A 22,064-nucleotide genomic window follows, 5' to 3' on the forward strand; every position below is an offset into this window, starting at 1 on the left:
TTGCAATCAGGAGAGCCGTATGGTGGCTCTCCACTGCTGTGATGATCCTTGTGAAGCCTTTATTTGCCAGGAGGGGTGACAACGAAGCTCTGCACCCACTAGCTAAGATGGTGGCCATGTTGTGTCCTACCGATGTTTGCAGCTGAGGGGGAGTGCTTCATGGATCCAGTGACTGTGATACAACCTGGGGAAGAGGGGCTGGTGATTGGGCCCAAACCTGCTGCGGAGAATTGGGGAGCGCCCGCTTCCTCCAGAGGTGACCCTGATGGGTAGTATGGCAACTCGGATAAGTGCGTTTGCACAATTCCCAGGTTAGGGCACTCAGCTGCTTCGCACTAGGGAGGCGTCGACAAATCCTAAAGTACCTCTTGAAGGCGGCTGAAAAGGTTGAAAAGGTAGAGCCCTAGGAGACCAGGCTGCGGGCCGATAGCCTATTTCTTCGGGGGTACACAGCAGCTGGTGATCAAGCTGGGGACGCAGCTGTGTTTTGAACAAGTACTACCTTTTTCTGGAGGCCGGACCTGGTGTTGTAAGGGGCTGTGGTGCAACGCCTCAGGCAAGCAGGGTCTCCAGGTCGGAAGATGCAGCTGACTCACACCGGGGAGTCAGAGGAGTGCTGTGCAACAGAGGAGGACAACGCCCTGCTAGAGCAGCTTGAGAACAACGGCTTGTGTGTCCGGGGACACGACGTGGACCAGGATTCTATGATGTATGCCCTCCTACTTTTACCGATGGTGGAGACTCTGATGCCTTAACTCTGGAGCTGAAAGTGCGGCCCCTGTGAGGGATCAGACCTTGCCTTGCGTTGACAGGTAACTCTGAAGTGGTCTGTACACCTTGGCCCTTAACCTTAAAGGCATTGCGGGGCATAAATTCCAGCAGCAATTAATCACTGACTGTTGGTGAGTGTGAAGGGGGTCCCATTGTTTCACCCTGACAGTTGCTTTCTGGCCTCCCATGACTGTGACCCTCCCTACCCCCAAGGAGGAGAGCCATTTCTAGCACTGTGCGCCACTTAGGCAGCGTTGCCAGATTAGGTGCCCTGCCACCAGGGGCACCACTGGAGCAGAATTTAGGAGGTGGTGGGGGCTAAGACTCCTAGCCAGGGCTGGCCCTAGCACTGGTTGCGCACAGTGCAACTGTATTTTTGGGCTCCCCTCCACCATTTCCTCCTTCTCCATGAATTCCTTCACTAGCACTCACCAACAACGCACCTCATCTCTCTATAGCCCCTTTCTGGCGAACATTTAATTTTTTTATACGGCTACTCGTAGTTGACTCAGACTCAGTTCTGTGATCTGCATGGTACACGTACTTAGTAGCAGGCACATTAACCCTCTGCACTGTGTGGGTGACAGAAGTGCCCATGTGAGTGCACGGTGAGCGATGCAACAGTGTGATGGTAGAGTGAGAGGAATCACTGTAGGGTGAGATGGAGATCATATGAATTTGGGTGCGGATATAAGTGCAGACTGGTACAAATTAATGTATGGTTAGTGCTGGGCTTGTTATAGTGAGATTGCAGAGTGAGCAGTGAGAGGGACAGGTGAGTAAAGTGTCACATGGGTGCAGGGTGAGTAGTGTGCTCATGTGACTGTAGGGTGAGGTACTGGTCAATAGCGCAAATGCACTGTGAGTGCAGAGTGATCACTGTGAGTGCAGAGTAAGCAGTGTGCTCATGTGACTGCAGGGTAAGTGGAGGAAGAACGGTGTGAGTTCATGGCAAGTGGCATAAGTGTGGTCACTGTGAGTGCAGGGTGAATGGTGGGAGTGCATGGTGATCAGTGAGAGTGCATTGTGATCACTGTGAAGGCAGGGTGACTGATGTGAATGCAGGGTGAATGGTGTGAGTGCATGGTGATCAGTGTGAGTGCATTGTGATCGCTGTGAGAGAAGGTCGAGAATGAGGAGGGAGTTGTCTGAATACAAGGTGCATTCTCGGACACTTGAAGTAACTCAGCATGTTATTGAGGGAAGACATAGGGTTTCATTTACAAGTTAAACTATTGCTAATATGGCATTATTCAGGGTCAGGGCCGGGCTGGCCTTAGCCGGCACTTGGCGTTCTTGGTGGGGGTCGGTTTTGGACCAGTGCGGGCGGTTTTGCAGCAGTGCAGCAATAATGGCCCCCTGTATACCAAGCTGTTGCAGTTTTTTCCACGCACATCCCCCACACCCTCAAACCCCCCACCCCACACCAGCGACCGGTCCGACTCAATTGCCAAGGCCGGTTTGCATTCCCAGTCCGGTCCAGTTCAGGGCTCGAGGTTGGAGGAAATAAATATTGTGCTCATCCTGCAACAAACTTCCAGTCTTGTGATTGGATTTGCCAACTCAGTATATTGATGTCCCAAGCTAGGGCCCTGAAAGGATAACCTTAACCCTTGAAATCAATTCGCAAACGGGTAGGATGAGTGGGGCGGTAAGGAATCTAGAACTAACTAATGTTTCTTACAGATATATCATTACCGAAGGTAAGTAACTTCTTCATCTGAAAGAAACGTGTTAGTTCTAGATTCTTTACCTTAGAATAGATACCCCAGCAATACCAACCCCGGAGGTGGGTCTGTGAACCAAGATCACACCAAAAAGTCCTGGAGAACAGAACGGTTAAAGAAGCCATCTCTTCGGACTTGACTGTCAAGACAGTAGTGCTTCGTAAATGTGTGCAACGAAGCCCACGTAGCAGCCTGACAGACGTCATGCAGAAAAACGCCTCGTCCCAGATCAGTGGTTGCTGCCGTCACCCTGGTGGAATGGGCACGCAGCCCCACTGGAGGCTCCTTCTTAATCAAGGAATAGCAGACTTTGATACACAAAAAGACCCACAGGGAGATAGTTTGTTTGTGTATGGCCCAACCTTTCTTGGCGCCCACGAACCCAACAAAAAGCTGGTCATCCACCCGGAACTGTTTGGTGCGATCCAAATACAAGCGCACACTTTGGGTCCAGACGGTGGAGACTCTCTTCCTCCTTCGAAGGATGCGGAGGCAGAAAGAAGGTGGGCAAGGTGATGGGTCTGCCCGATGTGGAAGGCAGTGACTACCTTGGGTAGGAAGGATGGACGAGTCCTGAGGACAGCTTTGTCGGGATGCACAGAGAGAAAAGGAGGCTTAGAAGAAAGCGCCTGGAGCTCACTCACCCTTCTGGCAGAGGTGATGGCCACCAGGAATGCCGTTTTGAGAGTTAAGAGTCTCAGAGGACAGCTATGCGGCGGCTTAAAGGGAGCGCACATTAAATAAGTTAAAACTAGGTTCACTTTTCACCATGCCATTTTACTAACGACCAGCAGGGCACGGTTCTCACCGCATCACCCATTGCACTATACCGTTATTCCTTTCATTTGTTAAACCTCTATCTAATCACTTGATCACCGATAAGCGCAGCATGGTTTACATTGCATCTCTGATTGTTCACAGACGTTCACAAGAGACACCGATGTACCAGCATGTCACTTGTAGCGCACTGCTCACTTCTTCGCCACCTTTGCATCGTATTCCGTTGTTACTGGACACAAAATGCTCCACTACCACTGCCTTTTTTTTAATTCACCCGTCAACACCACGGCAACCGTACCACACTCAGTATGTACCATTGCACAGTTTCATCATGCTTGTATTAAGTACCTTACGATGATACCCTGTTTCCTCTCATCAATAGTATGTCAGCCCCTGACGAAGGGCTTGTATGCCTGAAATGCATTGGGCACTTTGAATGAATTGACAATTCAAAGCATATGGAAAGTTTAATCGAAATAAATTGATCATCTGAGGAAAATAAAGAATTATCGATACTTACCACACTTCGAATTGAGTGAACTTTACCGAAGTATTAACTATTGAATTCTACACCGAGTGCAAGAGGGAGACACTCTCTTACTCCAAGAGAGTGCGATCACGTTCAGAGCTGTGTAGAGCAGCCTTCAGGCTTAGTCCAGAAGGAGTGTAAAGCAGCTTGTTTTACCAGTACCTAATCTTATGGTATAGGTGAAGTGAAAAAGAACCACACAAGAGTAGTTGTAAAAATATGTACTTATTATAAACACTCACTAACACATTGCAATATCTCCTACCCGGAGATATAACCACAAAACACACAAATCTTTGATCACAGAACATGTTACTTACCTTCGGTAACGCATTATCTGGTGGAGACTCTATTTAATTGCAGATTCCTTACCTTTGAAGTTGCCAGGTGTCAGGCTGGATCCGGAAACTTTTGCTGAGTAATACCCCTTGCGCGCGACATCGGGTGGCTCCATTCGGCTATGCATTACGCCAATAGCGTCGGTTATGACGTCGCTATGCCTTACTAGGCGCCACCCAGGCGCGCAGACGTCAGTTCTTTTTAGTTTTTTCCACACCAGAAGCACAGAGCCACAAAGTAACTGACGTAGTTGTGTGCAAAACTAGGGCACTGAAAAGGGGAGTAACCTAGCCCTATAACATTTGTCTGCAAAGGAGGGAGGCATGGGTGGGGCTGTAAGGGATCTGCAGCTAGATAACTTCTCTACCAGATAATGTGTTACCGAAGATAAGTAACTTGTTCATCTGATATAGAATTATAGCGGCAGATTCCTTACTTTTGAATCAGATACCCGAGCCATACCATCCCGGCGGTGGGTTGGGGACTCCATTCTAAACTAAGAAGTCTTGCAGGACTGAACGGGCAAAATATCTGTCCCTGAGCACCTGACCATCAAGGCAGTAATGTTTTGCGAATGTGTGCAAAGAAGCCCATGTCACTGCCTGACAGATGTCTTGGACTAGGACGACCCGAGCCAAGGCCGTATTCGAAGCTTTCCCCTGGTAAAATGGGCTCTTAATCCCTCAGAGGGCTGCTTCTTTGCCAAGGCATAACAGATCTTGATGCAGAGAATGCCCCAGCGAGAGATGATTCTTTTCTGCACTGCCCTTCCCTTCTTTGCTCCCACATACTCCACAAAGAGTTGGTCCTCCACCCAGTACTCTTTTGTGCGGTTAAAGTAGAACGACAACCCTCTTTTTGGATTTAGTCGGTGGAGACGCTCCTCTTTCTTTGAGAGATTTGGGGGAGCAAAGAAGGTGGACAAAGTGATGGACTGACCCAGATGGAATGGGATCACAACCTTTGGCAAAAAGGATGCCCTGGTGCAGAGCACCACCTGTATGGAAAGGACATAAGAGAAGGAGGAGTACAGGATAACTCCTGCAACTCACTCACCCTACGGCCAGATGTAATCGCCAGTAAGAAGGCTGTTTTGGTGGTCTAGAGCCGAAGGGGACACTTATGTAATGGCTCAAAGGGAGCACAGCTCAGATACGTAAGGACCAAATTAAGGTCCCACTGTGGCAAAACAAAGAGCGTGGGTGGAAATAAGTGAGCCAGCCCTTTCAGTAATCTATTTACCATAGTAGAGTTGACAATAGAGGGCTGGTCTGGCAGCCGCTAAAAAACACCAGAGTAGAAAGATAACCGTTGAGAGTTCCCAAGGCAGAGCCCTCCTGGGCAAGGGTTAGAACGAATAAAAGAACAGTATAACGAGAAGCAGAAAGATGATCAATGGACCTTTCTGTACAGTATAATACAAATTTCCACCAACGGCAGGCGTATACTGTCTTAGTGGAGGGCCACCTGGCTTCCAGAATAACGTTACAGAGTTCGGAAGGAAGGACAAAAGCTATCAACTGTCACCGCTGAATCTCCACGCAAGGAGGCGTAGAGTTGAAAGGGTCGGGTCGAAAGGCATACAAAAGGCCTAAGCTCAAGATAGCTGCCTTGGAAATTACAGCACGCAGTACAGCGGATTCTGTGCATTCTCTTCAGAGGCGAACAAATCTAACCAAGGTTCTCCCAATTGCTGAAAGAAACTTCTGCCACCTACAACTGGAGACGTTGTTTGTGATCCACTAGGCATCGACAGCTGAGTTTGTCTGCCTTGGCGTTCAAAGAACCTGCCAGGTGTTGAACCAACAGGGTTATGCCCTGCTGTTCCAGCCATGTCCAGAGACGAAGAGCCTCTCGACAAAGGGTCCATGACACCACCCGCCCTGCTTCTTGCAGTACCACATGGCGGTAGTGTTGTCTGTGAACACCTGAACTAACTTCCTTTTGACAGAGGGAAGGAATGCCTTCAATGCCAACCAAATTGCTCGGAGCTCCAATAAATTTATATGGAGTCCGTCTCTGCCGGATACCAGTGTCCCGCATCCCAGAAGTGACATCTGTCACAACTATGAGATCTGGCTGGGGAAAGGAGAAAGATCTGCCGTTGACCCAATCATGGTTTATTAACCACCACAGTAGATCTTTTGCAGTTCCTTCAGAGATCTGAATCAAGTCAGTGAGATTTCCCCTGATGCTGTGCCCACTGAAACTTCAAGTCCAACTGCAGAGCATGCATACGCCACCTGGCGTGTCTTATCATCAGGATGCAGGAGGGAAGGAGGCCCAACAGCCTTGGAGTCTGTATTTTTTTTTTTAAGCATGCAAATTGGTCTGTATTTTTTTTTTGTTGTTTTAAATTGTTTTATTTAAACCTTTCACAGTATTACATGAACTCTTAACAGCCTTAGAATCAGTCTCAACGAAATCCAGGATAGAGGCTGAAATATTGAAATCATAGCCTGAAAATCCTGGACTCGCTGCTCGAGAAGATACGCCTGAAACTGCACTCTGTCCAGAACTGCTCCGATGAAAGGAAATGTCTGAAAAGGAGTCAGGTGTGACTTTGGCATGTTTATAGAGAACCCCAGCGAATGCAGGAGGTTCGCCGTAGTCTGAAGGTGGAAGATTACTTTTCTGGGACAAGGACGTCTTCAACAGACAGTCGTCGAGGTAAGGGAAGACTGATACCCCGAAACCTGCGCAGATGAACTGCGATCACCTTGGTGAACACCCGAGGGGTACTGGTAAGGCAGAACTGGAGCACAGTAAACTGAAAGTGCTCGCAGCCTACCTTAAACCATTGGAAACGCCTGTGGCCCGGCAGAATGGGAGTGAAAATACTTGGTCTAGAGCAGACAAGATGTGAGAAGCTTACTTGGTATATGATGCACACTTACGTAAGTGGGCACGTTGCACCAATCCAGACAACCCTTATGGTGATTTAAGTGGTCTTAGACAACCTTAGAAAGCTCTCTAAGTGGTAGATGTGGAGAGCAGGCATAGTCCAGAAGGAGTGTAAAGCAGCTTGTTTTACCAGAACATAATCTTATTGATATAGATTAAGTGAAAAAGAACCACACAATGTATTTATAAAAATATTAATTTATTATATAACACTAACACATACAGGTATCTCGTAGTTGGAGATACACACAATACTTTTCAATAGAAACAGGTAAGTAGTGCGTAATACACAGTGGTCACCGGTGGGAGGGGGGGACCATATACTAAATTAGTGGAATGCGAACCACAACTCAAGTCAAGACTGTGCCCAGAAGACACAGAAATGTGGGGCACCCAAGGAACCAACGAGGTTAGTAACTAGGAGCTCCACAAAGTTGTGTGCTAAGTTGATACACGACCGCGTGATCAATACAAGTCAACGGGTAAGTCGCAGTTGCAATTTTAAAGAAGAAGGACCCTTCCCAGCGGAACCTGAAGAAACCATGCAGAAGACAGAAGGTTGGAGAGCCACCCTACCCATGGATTCCTTAGGAACCAGGATACCTGCTCCAGGGAAGCCGGGTGCATAGGTGTGAAGTGGCGCCGGATGCCACCATCGATTCTAATTGAGGACTTCAGAAAGATGCTGCTGTTGGAGAAGGTGAAAGTGTTGGGTGGAAACCCTAGGTGGATTCAACCTGTGAAGAACCTGCAAGCAGAGGGGACAGAGTCTAGGCCACTCAGGAGTGACTAGGAGGCCAGGAAGATGAATGCCCACCAATGTCGGGTGCCACAGGGGAGCTGACGGTGACCTTAGAACTGCAGCAGTGTGGATCAGGCAAAGCTGTGGAAAACCAGGAGCTGTACACGAGCTGTCCCATGTCGGATCTGGAGAGATGAGGGGTTGGTGTACAGCGGGAGCACCAACAAGTCTTGGGAACTGCAACCTACTTGAAAGTGGGGAAAGGTTCAATGTTGGGACCAGCACGATCCAAGAGACTCACCACAAGCAGAGAAGTCAGGGCAGGCCCGAGCAATCAGGGGAGCCCATAGACTACGAAGATGACCCTCAATAGGACCCACAGGCCGGAAGCACTGGAGATGCTTGAGGTGGGGGCTACTTGGAGCCCGAAGATCTTGATGTTAAGAAGCCAACGCGCCTTTGCAACTGCACGTCGACGCGGTGCACAAGGGGGTCGGTTCCTGTAGCTACGACAAGGGATACTGGCCTCAGACTTGGTGAGGGGACAGGGCAGGCCTCGAGGGATGTGAAGAACCATGACCTGTGTTGCTGACCCTTTTGGAGTCTGTGGGAGATCAGGATCAGCAAACCGGTCAACTTAGTTGTGGTGCCTGCAGATGCAGGGAAGTGACTCCTTCACTTCAAGGGAGATTCCTTCAGGTGACCACAGGCCTTGGAAGGTTCCTGTATAGTGCTTAGGCACGATGTTGCAGCAAACGAGCAGGGAGACGAGATCAGAGGCAGCAGGAGTCTTCGTAGTTGCAGGCTTGATGACCAGACGGTCGAAGAAAAAGTGGTGTCGGAAATTAATCTTGTCCCACGATGAATCTAGGGACCCACCCACAGGTAACCCCTTAAATACCCTAAGGAAAGGGTTGGACGATTCAGGGTCCCTCCCAAAGGAGGGTCTGGACAAGGGGGGAGTATACTCCCCTGTCCTTTGTCCAGTTTTGCACCAGAACGGGAGCCAACGGCTCCCTGAACTGGTTGGAACTGGACTATGCATGGAGGACACCAAGGGTGCTCTGCACGCATACTATGTGGGGCTGACAAGTGCTCCCACCCTGCCCCAATACACTGAATCTTATCTAGGAGGTGATCATAACCTCCCTGTGACAAGATACCTATTGTTCTGCTGTCCCCTGCCCGAGCTTGGTTCAGCAGCAGGAAAACAAAACCGTGTCTCTGTCCCGGCCTGGAAGACTGGTACCGGGAGTACTGAGGGCCTAGTTGGTGGCATTTCTAGTGCTTGGAATCATACCCCCAAATCATACCTTCCACACCGTTTACCGTGTGGGTGTATCATTCCAACATATTTGATACCAAACATGATAGGATTAGTTGCAGCCAGTTTTGCGATGGTTAACGCGTAATGACGCGGTGCCCCTCTATATGTCATACAGCTGCCACACTTGCAACCCAGGAGAATGGACTCCGTAGGCCGTAGAGGTGTCCAGCTCATACAGGGGCACCCTCATACTTAGAACCAAGTTTCCTGCATTCAGGATTGCAAAGGCCTGCTATAGGGGTGACTTATAGGTTTTAAGTGCAGTGACCTTAGATATAGGAAAATGTATATCTTTTGTAAGTGGTGCTAGCACCAGCTTACACAGGCTGCAATGGCAATAATATAATAATATAATCCACATTTGTAAAGCGTACAATCACCCGTAAGGGTCTCTAGGCGCTGGGGGCCGTAGGAAAGATTAAGCAAGCTATTGCCCAGAGTCACATGGTGCTGGGCTAATCTGCCGCCGGTGCCGGGGGTTGAACCGTGATCCCCAGATTCCGGAGTCAGTCGCCCTAGCTGCAGCGTCACACCTCTTCCTTCCTGTAGTTACAAATTGAGTAGTCTCCCATGGGTGGCATAATTCATTCTTCAGCCCATGGGGGACCCCAGGTGTACGTAAGCCCTGGACAACTTAGTACCATATACTAGGGACTGATAAGGTTGCACCAGTGTCCAATCTTGGATGTACCTATGTACTTTCCAAGCCAATTTAGGGGAGAAAGAACAGATACTGGGTCATGATTAGCAGGATCCCAGTCAGACTAGTCGAAAAACAGCTTATCACCAAGCAAAAAGTGGGGGTAACCATGCAGAAGGATCCTACCTTCCTACAGTACTACAGATGGGAACTGTTCTACTTTGCTCTCTTTTCTATTCTATTGTGACTCATAAAGCACATGGCTAAATACCAAAGGCCTCCCAGCACTAGTATGGACAGAAGCCACGAAAACCTGAATAGCCAAGTCTTAAGAGATTTCCTAAAGGTGAGCTCATTCGGGAAGTTCAATAGCATTGATGGAAGAGAGTTCAATAATTTAGAAACAAGAAAGTAGAAGGACCGTACACCGCTTCGACTTATGCAGACTCTGGAGATCATTCTTAGAAACAGGTTGAGGATCTCAGAGGTCTCACTGGATTATAAGGTTGTACCAGATGACACAACAAGTTCTGATCCTTGGTGTTAAAGGCTCAACATGCAATACATAGTGCTTTAAACTGGATCCTTTTTTAATGGGAAGCCAACGTAGTCTGACCAGTGAAGATGAAACAGACTGATGTTTAGGCAACCTCACCATGAGGCGTAACGGCATTTTGAACAATTCTGCAGTATGTCCAGTACAAAATGGGAGATCCCGGACTATGGTACATTTCCATAATGAAAGCGAGATGTAACTAAGGCCTTGACCACAGTTGTCTGTGTAGATTATGGTATAATTTCTTGGACCTTTGTAATAGATCTCAAAATACCTAAACAGCCTGCAGCCTGTTTCCTCACCTGCGTCTCAAATGCTTGTCCAACCAGATTCCTAGATTTTTAATAACTGTTTTAGGTTGGTCCCAAAGGGTTCTGGCCAGCACTCTGGAGTCCAACAGTTTATTTCCTACTATCATGACTTCCGTTTTTTCACTTCTTTTACCTTCTGTGACTACACGGCATTGGCACACTTTTCAGATGCTTGCTTGCAAATAGCTTGGAAAAGAAACGTGCTCTGTTGTCTTCGGATTCTGTGATTGTATTGTACACTTCTGTAACTGGCATTAACTAACGGAGTGTGGAGTTAAAGGTAAAATAAAATAATATAATCCAAGCATCTGCCCCCTCCTTTAAACCCTCAGTGACCTGCTCCTTAATTCTTCTCACAGTTTGTCTTAACACCCAGCAGCCCTTTGTGCTTTGAAGCAACAGTCAGGTCTCACGTATTGTGTTAAAAAGAAGCACAATAGGAAAATGATTACATGCAAAACTAAATCTAGAACTTCGAAGTTTGAAAATCATTGAAAGTTTAAAACAAGCAGACACAATCGGTAATTAGAAATCAACACCTCATTTGAAACCGGAATACGAGACAGCAATATCTAATTACTTCATTCCTCAGGGGATGACTTACTTGTCTTTCTCCTCTTTCGCTTTTTTGATTTTCCTTATGTCCCTTGAATTGAGAGTACGATGCTGCGAAAACAAATTAAGTATCACTCGAGTGGGTGGTTAAGCTTTTTACCGCTCCAGATAAAGTAATTAAGATGAATTATATGTAATTTCATTTATATTGTAGGAAACAATTACACAATTAGATTAAAAAAAATATTTGTAACAAAGACCAGAACTGTAAGTTTAAAACCGACGGATTTGCATTTGTATTGAACAACATGGTAGCGCATATGAAATTTAAAACCACGTGCAACAAAAACACAGGACTTTGCAAGTTGATGACGTACAAAAATACATCTACAACTACAAAATATTGAAAATAAAGCCAAAGAACAAGCATAACTAGTTAGATGGTTTGAATCGTCCTTTCCTGCTAAAAAATTATGTCACATGTTAACATCTAATTAAACAGAATTATTTTTTACTTGGTACGCGTTATGAGATAGGACATTAGAAAATACCTTTAAGATAAATTGTCCTTCACCAAATGTATAACCCCTGGAATAGCCCCGCACATGTGCAGGATTCTGGAATTTAATTATTGGTCGAAATGGTTCTCAGTGCGTAACTGATCAATACAATACCTGCAGATCCTCGCTTTACTGGTCAGATCGATTTTTGGTAATTAGATTATGATATGTGCAGAGCAGTGCTTTAAATGGGCCGGTACTCATCGGTACTGAGTACCGGCAGCTTCTCATTTTTACCGCTCTGAGTACCGGCACTTCTCTGCTGCCAAGGAGAATACCAGTACTCATCAAAGGTAGGCTCATTGTTGCTTTGGCTCACGCACACGAACGAGGCTGTCTGACAGCCAAAGCGCCTCTAGCCCAAGCTGCGCCACCTCTAAACAACTCAGCAAGGTTCATCTGCATAATGTCCGGTCTTCACCACCACGTTATGTTTGACAGAGCAGAGTCCATTCAGGCCCTATGCTGTCAATCACATTCACACCATGGTGTGCATTTGTGCACACACTGGAATCCAGGCATCCCGCTGACAACAGCAATGGCAGCAATTAGGAAAGCCACGGGAGATAAGGGGTGTAAAATGGCTTTTATTCCACCTGAGTCTTTTGTGTGAGTGTCTGTCTGCTTGTGTCTGGCTGCTTCTGTGTGCCTGTTTGTGTGTGTGTTTGACAGAGAGAAAAGCGAGTGAAAGAGGGAAAGAATTCACACACCAGTAGGGTGACCAACTGTCCGTATTTTTCACGTACAGTCCATAAATTGGACCTCATTTCCGTTGTCCGTGAGGATACTTTTTACGGACTCTTTTTGTCCGTAATTTCAGGCATTGCAGGGAACAGCACTGTTGCCCTGCGAGAAGCCTCAGCTCCCTGATGGGGCCGCCTCGCACTCCTCTGAGCACAAGAGCAGCCCCACCCATTGTCATACTGTGTGGGGCTGATTGCCACACACAGAATGACAATGGGTTTGTCTGGGCTAGCACAGCATGTGGTGGCCTCCTGCAGCCTCGGTCCAGGGCAGGGCATTCTGTCGCATGGAAGTGCAAAAACGCCCATGCTGCAGTTAGGTGAGAATCCAGTTAACCAAAGGAAGGCGGGTAAAGAAGTTCAAAGGAAGGGATTATAGTTATAGTATAGCTGGCATGGTTGCTGCTTTTTTATTGTATGCAACTAACAACCATTGACGAAGCCAATAGTTCTGGCTTGTTGTCGGTGTACCGTTACTTGTTCTAGGTGTAACGTTACTTGTTGTATTATATATCTGGCTGCAATGACAGAAGCAACAAAAATACCAGTCGGGCGGCACAATAAATTAAGCACAGATTTTTAGCTTATTGTATTGTAATTGCATTTATATAGCTCTTACTACCCCTGACGAGGCGTCAAAGCGCTTTTTCAGCGAGTAGCATGCTACTCCGGGATCCATAGAGGATTAGTCTTGAATTAGTATAGTGAAACATGCAAGTACATTTTAAGTGGTGGATAGGTTAGTCAGTTATTTGGATTTGGAATGATAGATCTGATGGGGTGTTGAAGCACGCTATTCAGGAAGCCCATAAAGGATTAGTGGTGAATTAATATGGTGAAATATGAAAGTAATTTCAGTGGTGGATATTAGTCAGTTATTTGGAGTGAGAAGGATAGCGGAGGGATACAAGGGGAAGAAAGGTTTGCATTCATATAGCACTTGTTACCCCTGATGGATGTTGAAGCGCTTTTCTGGCGAGTAGCACGCCACTCCAGAACCCATCAGGATTAGTGTTAAATTAGTATGGTGAAACATGAAAGTAATTTTAATGGTGGATATGTTAGTCAGTTATTTGGATTGAGAAGCGTTGGGGAGGGGGTAGAAAAGAGGGAAGAGTTTGAAAGGTTTGTTTTGGGGGATCAGTATAGTAAAAGAGGTGTCAGATGATGCAAGGAGGGGTCGAGTAGGAGAGAGTCTAGAAAGGGTTATTTTGGGGATCATAGCAGTGGTATGGGGTTTGGGATAAATGAGAGAGTGGATGTAGAGGATATATTGATAGATGTATAGGGTGAGAGATAGGTCAGTGCATTGCAAAGAGTAGTAGAAAGAAGTTTGAGATGAGTCAGAAGGTTGGGCTAGAGGATATATTGAGCGAAGTATAGGTTGAGAAATAGGGAAGTGCATTGGAAATGGTAAATTAGAAGAAAGTGATACATTTATAGATACATAAGTACATTGAAGGTATACAGATGCATAAAGGAGGTATGTATATTGGGCAGCATTTCTGGCCCTGCTCCTGGTCAATCTCGAACAGGCTCAAACAGGCAACTGCCCTTGTCCTCTCCACCCTTAACAGGCTCAAACAGGCAACTGCCCTTGTCCTCTCCACCCTTAGCCTCGACGCTCGGGCCTCGACGCCCTAACCCTGGTCTTTTATAGCCCTAGTAATCAGGTGACCCCGTCAGCCAATGGGAACCCTAGCTCTAACACTATCCAATCACAGCACTAGCCCTAAAAATCTAGAACCAATAGGAGACCAGGACCTTACAGACAATCCCAGCCCTAGTCCAAGCACCCAATCAGTTCAAAAACCCTGAACTCTACGTCCAATGGAGGCCCTAGCCCTACCAGTAGTCCCAACCCAAGTCCAAGCAACCAATGGCACAGGAAGCCCTAGTCCCTACTTCCAAAACAAAGCCTAACTATACTCTTAGTCCCACAACTAGTCCAGCAACCAATCACACCAGAAGCTCTAATCGCTACTTCCAATTCCTAGCCCAGTCCCACCCTAGTCTCAACAACCAATAACACAGGAAACCCTAGTCCCTACTTCCAATAGAAATCCTAATCCTAGCCCTAGTCCCAACCCTACATTGATTGAATCACAGACCCAGAAACCAATCAGAACACTCAAATACCCAACCAATGAGGACACTAACCCTAATCCAATAGAAACATCAGATACAACCAACAATCAGTGTATACATGTACCATTCACTAGCTGACCATATAAGGTCCCAGCGACCTCAGACAAGGTTTGCTGGCCAGGGAGTTGGAAGCTGCTGTTCCTGTTCAGAATCTCCTAGGAGACAGACAGGCTCAATCCACACTTTGGACTTCTGCAGGTAAAGGCCTCACAAACTTGAAATCTAACAATACTGTTTGAGTAAAACTTTACTCCCTTCTCCTGGCCAAAAAACGAAGTGCACAGTCCCTAGTAAACACCGTTTAAACAGCTCACAGAAGCACCCTCTGATGTAGAATATTCCTGTTGCTGGGGCGGGGGGAGGAAGGGAGGGAGGCAAGGGGGCTGGTTTCACTGGCTTGCGAACACAAAATGGTGGCTGGGGGTGCACTGTTTTAACATACAGGTCTAAGCACAGAGCAAAGGAGAAATTTGGAGGAAAAACTGAATAGTCACCAGGAATGAGAGGGAAAACCTACAGAGTTTGGACTGCAAATCCCACAATTCGACACGTTAAATGGAAGCAATCATGGGCAGGAAAAACCCACAAGTTTAAAACACAAAACAGGTGATAAAATATGACAGGCAGGTTAAAACTACAATTTTAAACTGTAACAACCACAGGCAAAAGGAGTAATCACAGAAAGGGAAAATCGTTTTAAAAAAAAACTTTTGTTTTGGGGAAGAGACAGCACTAGTCTGCCTCCTTACCACTTCCTGGGCTGAACACCCTTTTGGAGAGACCCTCCTAGTTTTTTCATCCCACTTAAAGCTCTGGAAACAACGCCATGTCACATTCGCCTCACGTCCAGGCACTGTGCATCATGCATGACTCATGCCTTCAACTTTTTCAGATTGCCTATGTGCAGGGGCCTAGTGAACCCTGCCGCATCCCACCCCTTGCTTTAGGAACTACAGCAAGGGTGGAGTTCTTGATGGGTCTCATAATTAATGTGAAAAGGTGAGTAAGTAAGTGAAGGGATGGGTGGATGCATGGCTGGATAGATGAGTGAAATGATGGATGGATGGATGAGTGAAAGGGTGGATGATAGGCGAGTAAATGGTTGGAAGGATGAGTGAAATGATGGATAGATGGATTGATGAATTGATAAGTGAAAGGGTGAATGGATAGACGGATGAGTGAAAGGGTGGATGTAAGGCTGGATGAAGGCTAGATGAGTGAGTGAAAGGGTGGGTAGAGGGACAAAACGATGGATAGATGAGTGAAGGAGTGAAAGTGTGGATGTATGAGAGAAAGGATGGATGAGAGAAAGGATGGTTGAATGATAGATTCAATGGATGGATTCATGAGTGGGTGAGTAGATGGATTAGTAGGTGGATGGAAGAATGGATGGCTAAGTGAAAGGGGAACTGAAAGAGAAAAGGATGTGCGTAAATGGATGACTAAATGGGTGAATGAGTGGAAGGATGATGACTGGATGGATGAATGATGGATAAGTGAAAGAATGGCTCGATAGGTAAATGGCTAGATGGACAAGTGAATGGATGGATGGGTGGTAGAGTGGATAGATGAGTGTCGGATGGATAGGGTGAAAGGGTGGATGGATGGATAATGGATGAGTAAAAGGGTGGATTGAGGGATGGATGAGTGAAATAATGGATGCAAGGATACGTGATGGATAGATTTGTAAATGGTTGAATATGGACATGGATGGGCACACAGATGGAAGGACAGAATGAATGGTGAAAGACTGAATGATGGATAAGAGTATGATTACAAATTGTAAGCCCATTATCTTAAGCAACATTTCCTATACATTGCCTTTCACATTTAGATGAGTGATTGTCTCTATATAATATGTGTGTGTACGCACTCCAACACTCTGGCCCACATACTTGGGATGAGTAGCGCTATAGAAGAAATTTAATACATATGAGAGAGGGTCTATCTGAAGATGAGGAGTGCCATTAGAGGGTGATAGCAAAGCCAGACTCGCCGGACCGGGTATCGGGCGTTATCTCTGGGAGCTAGGAAGGTGGTGGTGGTTTTGTTACCAAAAAAAGACCTGCACATTTGCTTAAAGCTGCGCACATACTGACAAACCATGAAGTGCACAATTGTCTCAACCTAATATAAACGTATTTTCACTTGTACTTTAGTGGTTGTCTATTTACTTACTTCTATACAATTGCGCAACCTCCTCCGATGTGTCTGTAAAACATACCCTTTGTCCTGAATTTGGACCTCCTGTAGTGAATTTTTGTCCTGAATTTGACCCTTTGTCCTGAATTTTTACACTCACTGTCCTGAATTTGCGCCCATGCCAGTTGGTCACCCTAGACACTAGGGAGGTATTTTAAAGGACATTCTTGGAATGTTTTGTGTGAGTATTGCTGCTTTTTTCTGTGAGTGCGCACTCAAGAATATATAAGTATGCCGCCACATAGTAGAAGTGTCATATGTCTTGTCCATAGCCCCGCCCCTAGCCCTGCCGACTTGCTACACCCGAGTACTTCACAGGTCTTTAAATTAAAGACTATTAACTTGCTAAGGAGGCGTTGTTGTGTTTTCACTCCTTCTTAGAACCCCTGCATCTCCACTTTGCATATTGCAGGAAGAATCAGCCCCCCCTGACATTTTTAGTAGCCGCCCCAAAATTTGGCTCTAGTTGCGCCTCTGGTAGGAAGTGACTCACAAAGTTACCTACCTTTAGCTTTCCGATCCTCTCATGGAAGGTGTAATCATCTATAAATATATTAGAATACATGAGTTTGAAGAGTGTTCAGAACCTAAGCCTCTGATGCCTTTTCACATATGTTCTACTAAGGATGAAAGTTGCAAAGGCAGAACAAGAATAGGACTGCTCTTCTGCAATCTTGTATCCAAAGCTACCTCACAAGTGCAGTTTTCACCTGAAAATATGTTACAAGTTTGCATACAATTTTGAGCGACTTACACTTCCTTTCATTCCTAATGCGCTCTAGAAAGCCGTAGGGTTCTGAGCTTGTTATTATTTCCTAATGTTCATGGATAACAATCTAGATACCCTGATGGAGAAAGGATGGTTACTTGTAAGGAAAATGCTACTTACCAGTATGCATCTGTTCTTGGCATGTAGAGCTGCAGAGTCGTACACTTAGCAATAGATCACCACCTGGTGTTGGGCTCGGATGATTGCAGGTTGTTGTCTTCTTGGAAGAAGACTTTGTAGTCATGAGATAGGTGACTCCTCCCTTGGACAATACTGCGCATGGTCATCGACTCCATCCTCAGATTGTCTTTCGCCATGATGGGAAATGATGAAGTTAGTAGAAGTAAAGAGAAAGGATGTCCATGCGTGTGCATCTAAGTAAGATGAGTACTGGAACGGATACAAGTCCCGGGGAGGCGGGAGGGCGTGTACGACTCTGCAGCACTACATGCCAAGAACAGATGCCTACTGGTAAGTAGCATTTTCTGTTGTTTTAAGTCCCTAGTAAATGGTACTCCTAGGATCTAGGGCATTGGCACGGAAGACTGATCCCAAGAGAAGCAGCACCCATTGTGACACCCTAGGATTCACTCACCAAGGTCAAGCACACTGCCATTGCAGACTGTGTGCCTTGGTGCAGACAAAACCAAAAAGTCAACATGGCACACAGCACGGTGTGCAATGCCCACAGACAATGCATGGGCTATAGGTAAGACACCCCTCTAGCAGGCCTTTAAGTCACAAGACAGGGCGCACTATATCTCCTGTGAGAACATAGCAGCCTGAGCAGATATGCCCCTGCAATGTCCATGTTAATTCTTGGATATTGTAAGTGAACAGGCAAGCTATAGAGTGTACATGGGCTGGACACTCGTCATTACGAGTTCTCCAGCTACACGATGGCTTCACTGCATTATAGGATGTTTGATACCAAACATATCGTCTTAATAAACCTGCATTGATTTCAGTGTCAGATGTATCACTAATTGCACACAGACAACCCCTTATAGGGTTTGATTGAAACCTACCAACTCTTAGTGCGGTCACTGACTGGTCTCAGCTAGCCTGTCCTCACCAGACAGAGTTCTGACCTTATGGGGTGAGTGCCTGTACACTCAGAGGTCGAGAACAATGCCTGCCTGGGTGGAAGTGTTCATCACACCTCCCTTCACGGTCAGGAAGAGCCACCCGTGGCAGGAAGCTTCAAAGGCCTTGCCACATTGGCAACCCGACCCCAGCCTCTCTTGATAGGAGCAGCCCCCCCCTCCTGTCCTCACCCCTTTTTGGCAGGAAGACAGGTGGGAAAATGAAGAAAGAATAGGAGGTGTGCCCCCCGCCATTGGCCACTACCTGTCACTCCAATGTTAACACCCCTAGATTTAATATTTAGGGGGCATTCCCAGACCCTGAAACTAGTATTCATGGACACAAGACAACGAAGAATGAAGAAACGCTGTTGGGTTGAGAACTGGAGACCTTGTGGTGGACTTTGGGAGCAAACTCCTCCTACCACAGAACTCGGCAATCACCATCAAGCAGCTCATCTCGTCACTGTGTAGCCTCCACAAACCCCGGAGGGTCTTCAGCACTTCGTAAATTGCCAAGGAACTCCCTTGAGGTAGCAGATGTATCTCATTGCACCCGCAGGTCTAAAAAAAAAATAAAGAGTAGTCCAGTCCATCATTGTCCAGCTCCCTCCCTGGAATAAAAGTCAGAGTACCAGTGAAAGGTACCCTTGCTCTGGAGGGTCAGCTTGGCCATTGCACCAGGTTTTGAGGCACCAAACTCACCAGAGCTGAAAGGCACGAATACCCGGGGTACAAGACCCACTGCTGCAAAAACCTACAAAACAGAGTCCAGATGGACTCCAGCTTTACAACAAGCCAGCACCCAATGAAGTACATCAGCACTCTGGGGAACCCCCTCAGAAGTGTTAGCAGCTCCAGCCAGCCCCTGACCACGAGACGTCTCTTTGCGCACCTTTGCCCAGCTGCCCATTTTAACTGCACCTAGCCTGCCTGGCCATCTTTGAACCAGCTGGGCTCCCTGGCCCTAGAGCCCTTGCAACATCTACTCTCCCTTGAGAGCCCTCGGATTTGCCTACAAGTCCCACTTTGCTTTTACAGACGGCCCCCTTCCTTCGTAGTGCACCAGCTACAAAATCCTCGTGTTGTCTGAGAAATCCAGGAAGCTCACAAGAAATTGGCCTGGGAACCTTCCGATTCCAAAAGGTAAACCACGAAAAGTAACTGTATTGCATTACATTTCCATTTGCCTTTTTCCTCCCATAAGAAATGCACTGTGCGTAATTGTGCACAACTCTGTTGCATTTACTGGGATTTTCTCGTATTGCGAAAAGTATTTACCTTGTACCCGAAGTCCTTAGTCTAAATATTTATATAAAACGAACAATTTTTCTAATTTGGTCTCTACTACATTCAATTAGTGTATGTATCATTTATTGCCTCTGTGAGTACAACAAATGCCTCTCCACAGCTACCCCTCGAGAGCTTTGGTTATCAGGGACCTAAACACTATCACCAAGGGTTGCCTGGACTCCGCGCACAGTGCCTCACCATAGGTGGACACTATATACTGAGCAAGCTTCCTACAAACAACATGACAGCAGAGTAAAACAAAAGATTGTGCTTTGTGGATTAGTAAACTGCACTGTATCGTTATGCAAAAACCACAGTTGATGGACAGAATGCAGAACAATGTCATACATTCACCCCAGTACAGAGATCTGGGCCTAAATCCATCTTTATGGCATACTAAAACAATACAAACAGCAAACCCAACAAATTAAAATGCTGCTGCTGCCACAATCAGGGGGACCACCACAGACGCTGGGTTCAGATTTCTAACCCTGTGGTGTAAGAACTTATTTCAATGTACCAACATGCATTAGAAGTACAGTTGAACTACGATCGATACACAACCTACAAAGTAATATTGTGCGAATAGTATTTTCTGGTCAAGATTAGTCCGTCTAGATGAGTTAAGGGACACAGCAGAACGCCAACCCTCTTTCATTAATGAATAAAAGACTCAAAATAGCACTGAGATACACATGTAAAACTTTAAAATGCTTATTTCTTAAAACCCAAATCTAGTGCATAAAATATGAATGGAAACCCCATTGAATGGAAAAATAACTACAGAAATGAAAGTCATGGCCAGAGAATTCAATAGGAACAGTAAAAATGATAAGTACATTCCTATCATCCTAACAGCCTATCACTACTTCTAAGCTCTATGCTCAAATTTAACAGAAGCCGTAAATAGCCAGCCTATAAATCGAGTTTCTTAAGATGGATGGCACAACATCCATTTCTCAGCGAGAAATAGCAGTTTAGCTATTCTCTATCACAGCCCTTGTCAGAAATGATAAGCAATGACAGGCTGAGGGCCACTTCCCTGCAACAAATGCTCAGCACTACCCTCTGATAAGCCTAACAACTTGCCCACACTACCACTAAATAGAGCATTAGCACTATCTACTTTGCCTCTATAAACCAATAAGGGTCTCCTCGACCTCTCTGCACGGTGTACCCCATTGTGGTGCACTACTTAGCGAGGTGGGTTTCCTGCAATCTGTGACAGGAGTCAAAGTAATACGCTGTCTTCCTGGTGTAAAAACAACTAAGACACTTTATGTGGCATAATTTGCAATGAAGTACCATAGGGTTATAAAATAATGAATATTGTGTCTTTCAAAAGACTGCTGAGGTTTACGTATAAAATTTAATGCCAGTGCTAAAAAAAATAGATCAGGAACCGCAGAGTAATAATAGGGAGTGTTGTAAACAATTGGGCAGTAGAAGTCTGCTTAGGTTTCTGGATAGAAAGACGGACTATCACAAACTTTTGTGCAGCACATAAGGAGCCATAGAAAGCATTGGTGAAAGTAGCACACTGGAAGGATTGATAGGACATCTTTGTTACCATTTACCTTTGAGGTGGTTCCAGAGACTTGGCAACAAAGTGCATTTGACAAATAAAAACAGGCACAGGCACTGACAGAACCTATACGCCTCACTTATAGTTTGGGCAAAGTTTTGGTATAGTTGGGCAACTATGTGTGCATTGCTATACTAGAAAGAAAATTCAGTACGAAAGCAGTATCTTTGGTTAAAACAATATGGAAGCTGGGAGGAGGGCCTGTTAGCAAAAACAACTGCAATAGCAGAGTTAAAATGAATCAGAAGTTTGCATTTTAGGAGAGAAATTAAAAGGCTTATACACAAAATGTTCATAGTAGATACTTTTGACAAATGGTCAGTATTTGGGTTGCTTCAAATGTTTTTACTTTGTGAACTATAAAAGATTTAAGTGTAACACTGAAGGAAAGTAGGATATTTCTGCCATTGACACGCCCACTTTTTGCCTGGTGTTGGTGTGGTTTTTAGGTCTCGCCTGAGCCAGCGCATACGCTGCCCTGGCGAGACATTTAGTGTG

At 46.0% G+C, this 22,064-nt stretch overlaps 1 protein-coding gene across 1 annotated transcript in view; it reads right to left on the reverse strand.

The window, feature by feature from the left end:
• The window catches only part of CPLANE1 (ciliogenesis and planar polarity effector complex subunit 1), a 2,360,818-nt gene that overhangs the window by 290,050 nt on the left and 2,048,704 nt on the right, over window positions 1–22,064 (reverse strand). Inside the window, exon 47 of the mRNA XM_086960545.1 lies at window positions 11,231–11,292. Within this exon, the coding sequence (XP_086816671.1) occupies window positions 11,231–11,292 (62 nt within the window). The remainder of the gene's footprint in view (window positions 1–11,230; window positions 11,293–22,064) is intronic.

Source organism: Lissotriton vulgaris, chromosome 3_1, assembly GCF_964263255.1.
Source record: "Lissotriton vulgaris chromosome 3_1, aLisVul1.2, whole genome shotgun sequence".
Taxonomy (NCBI): domain Eukaryota; kingdom Metazoa; phylum Chordata; class Amphibia; order Caudata; family Salamandridae; genus Lissotriton; species Lissotriton vulgaris.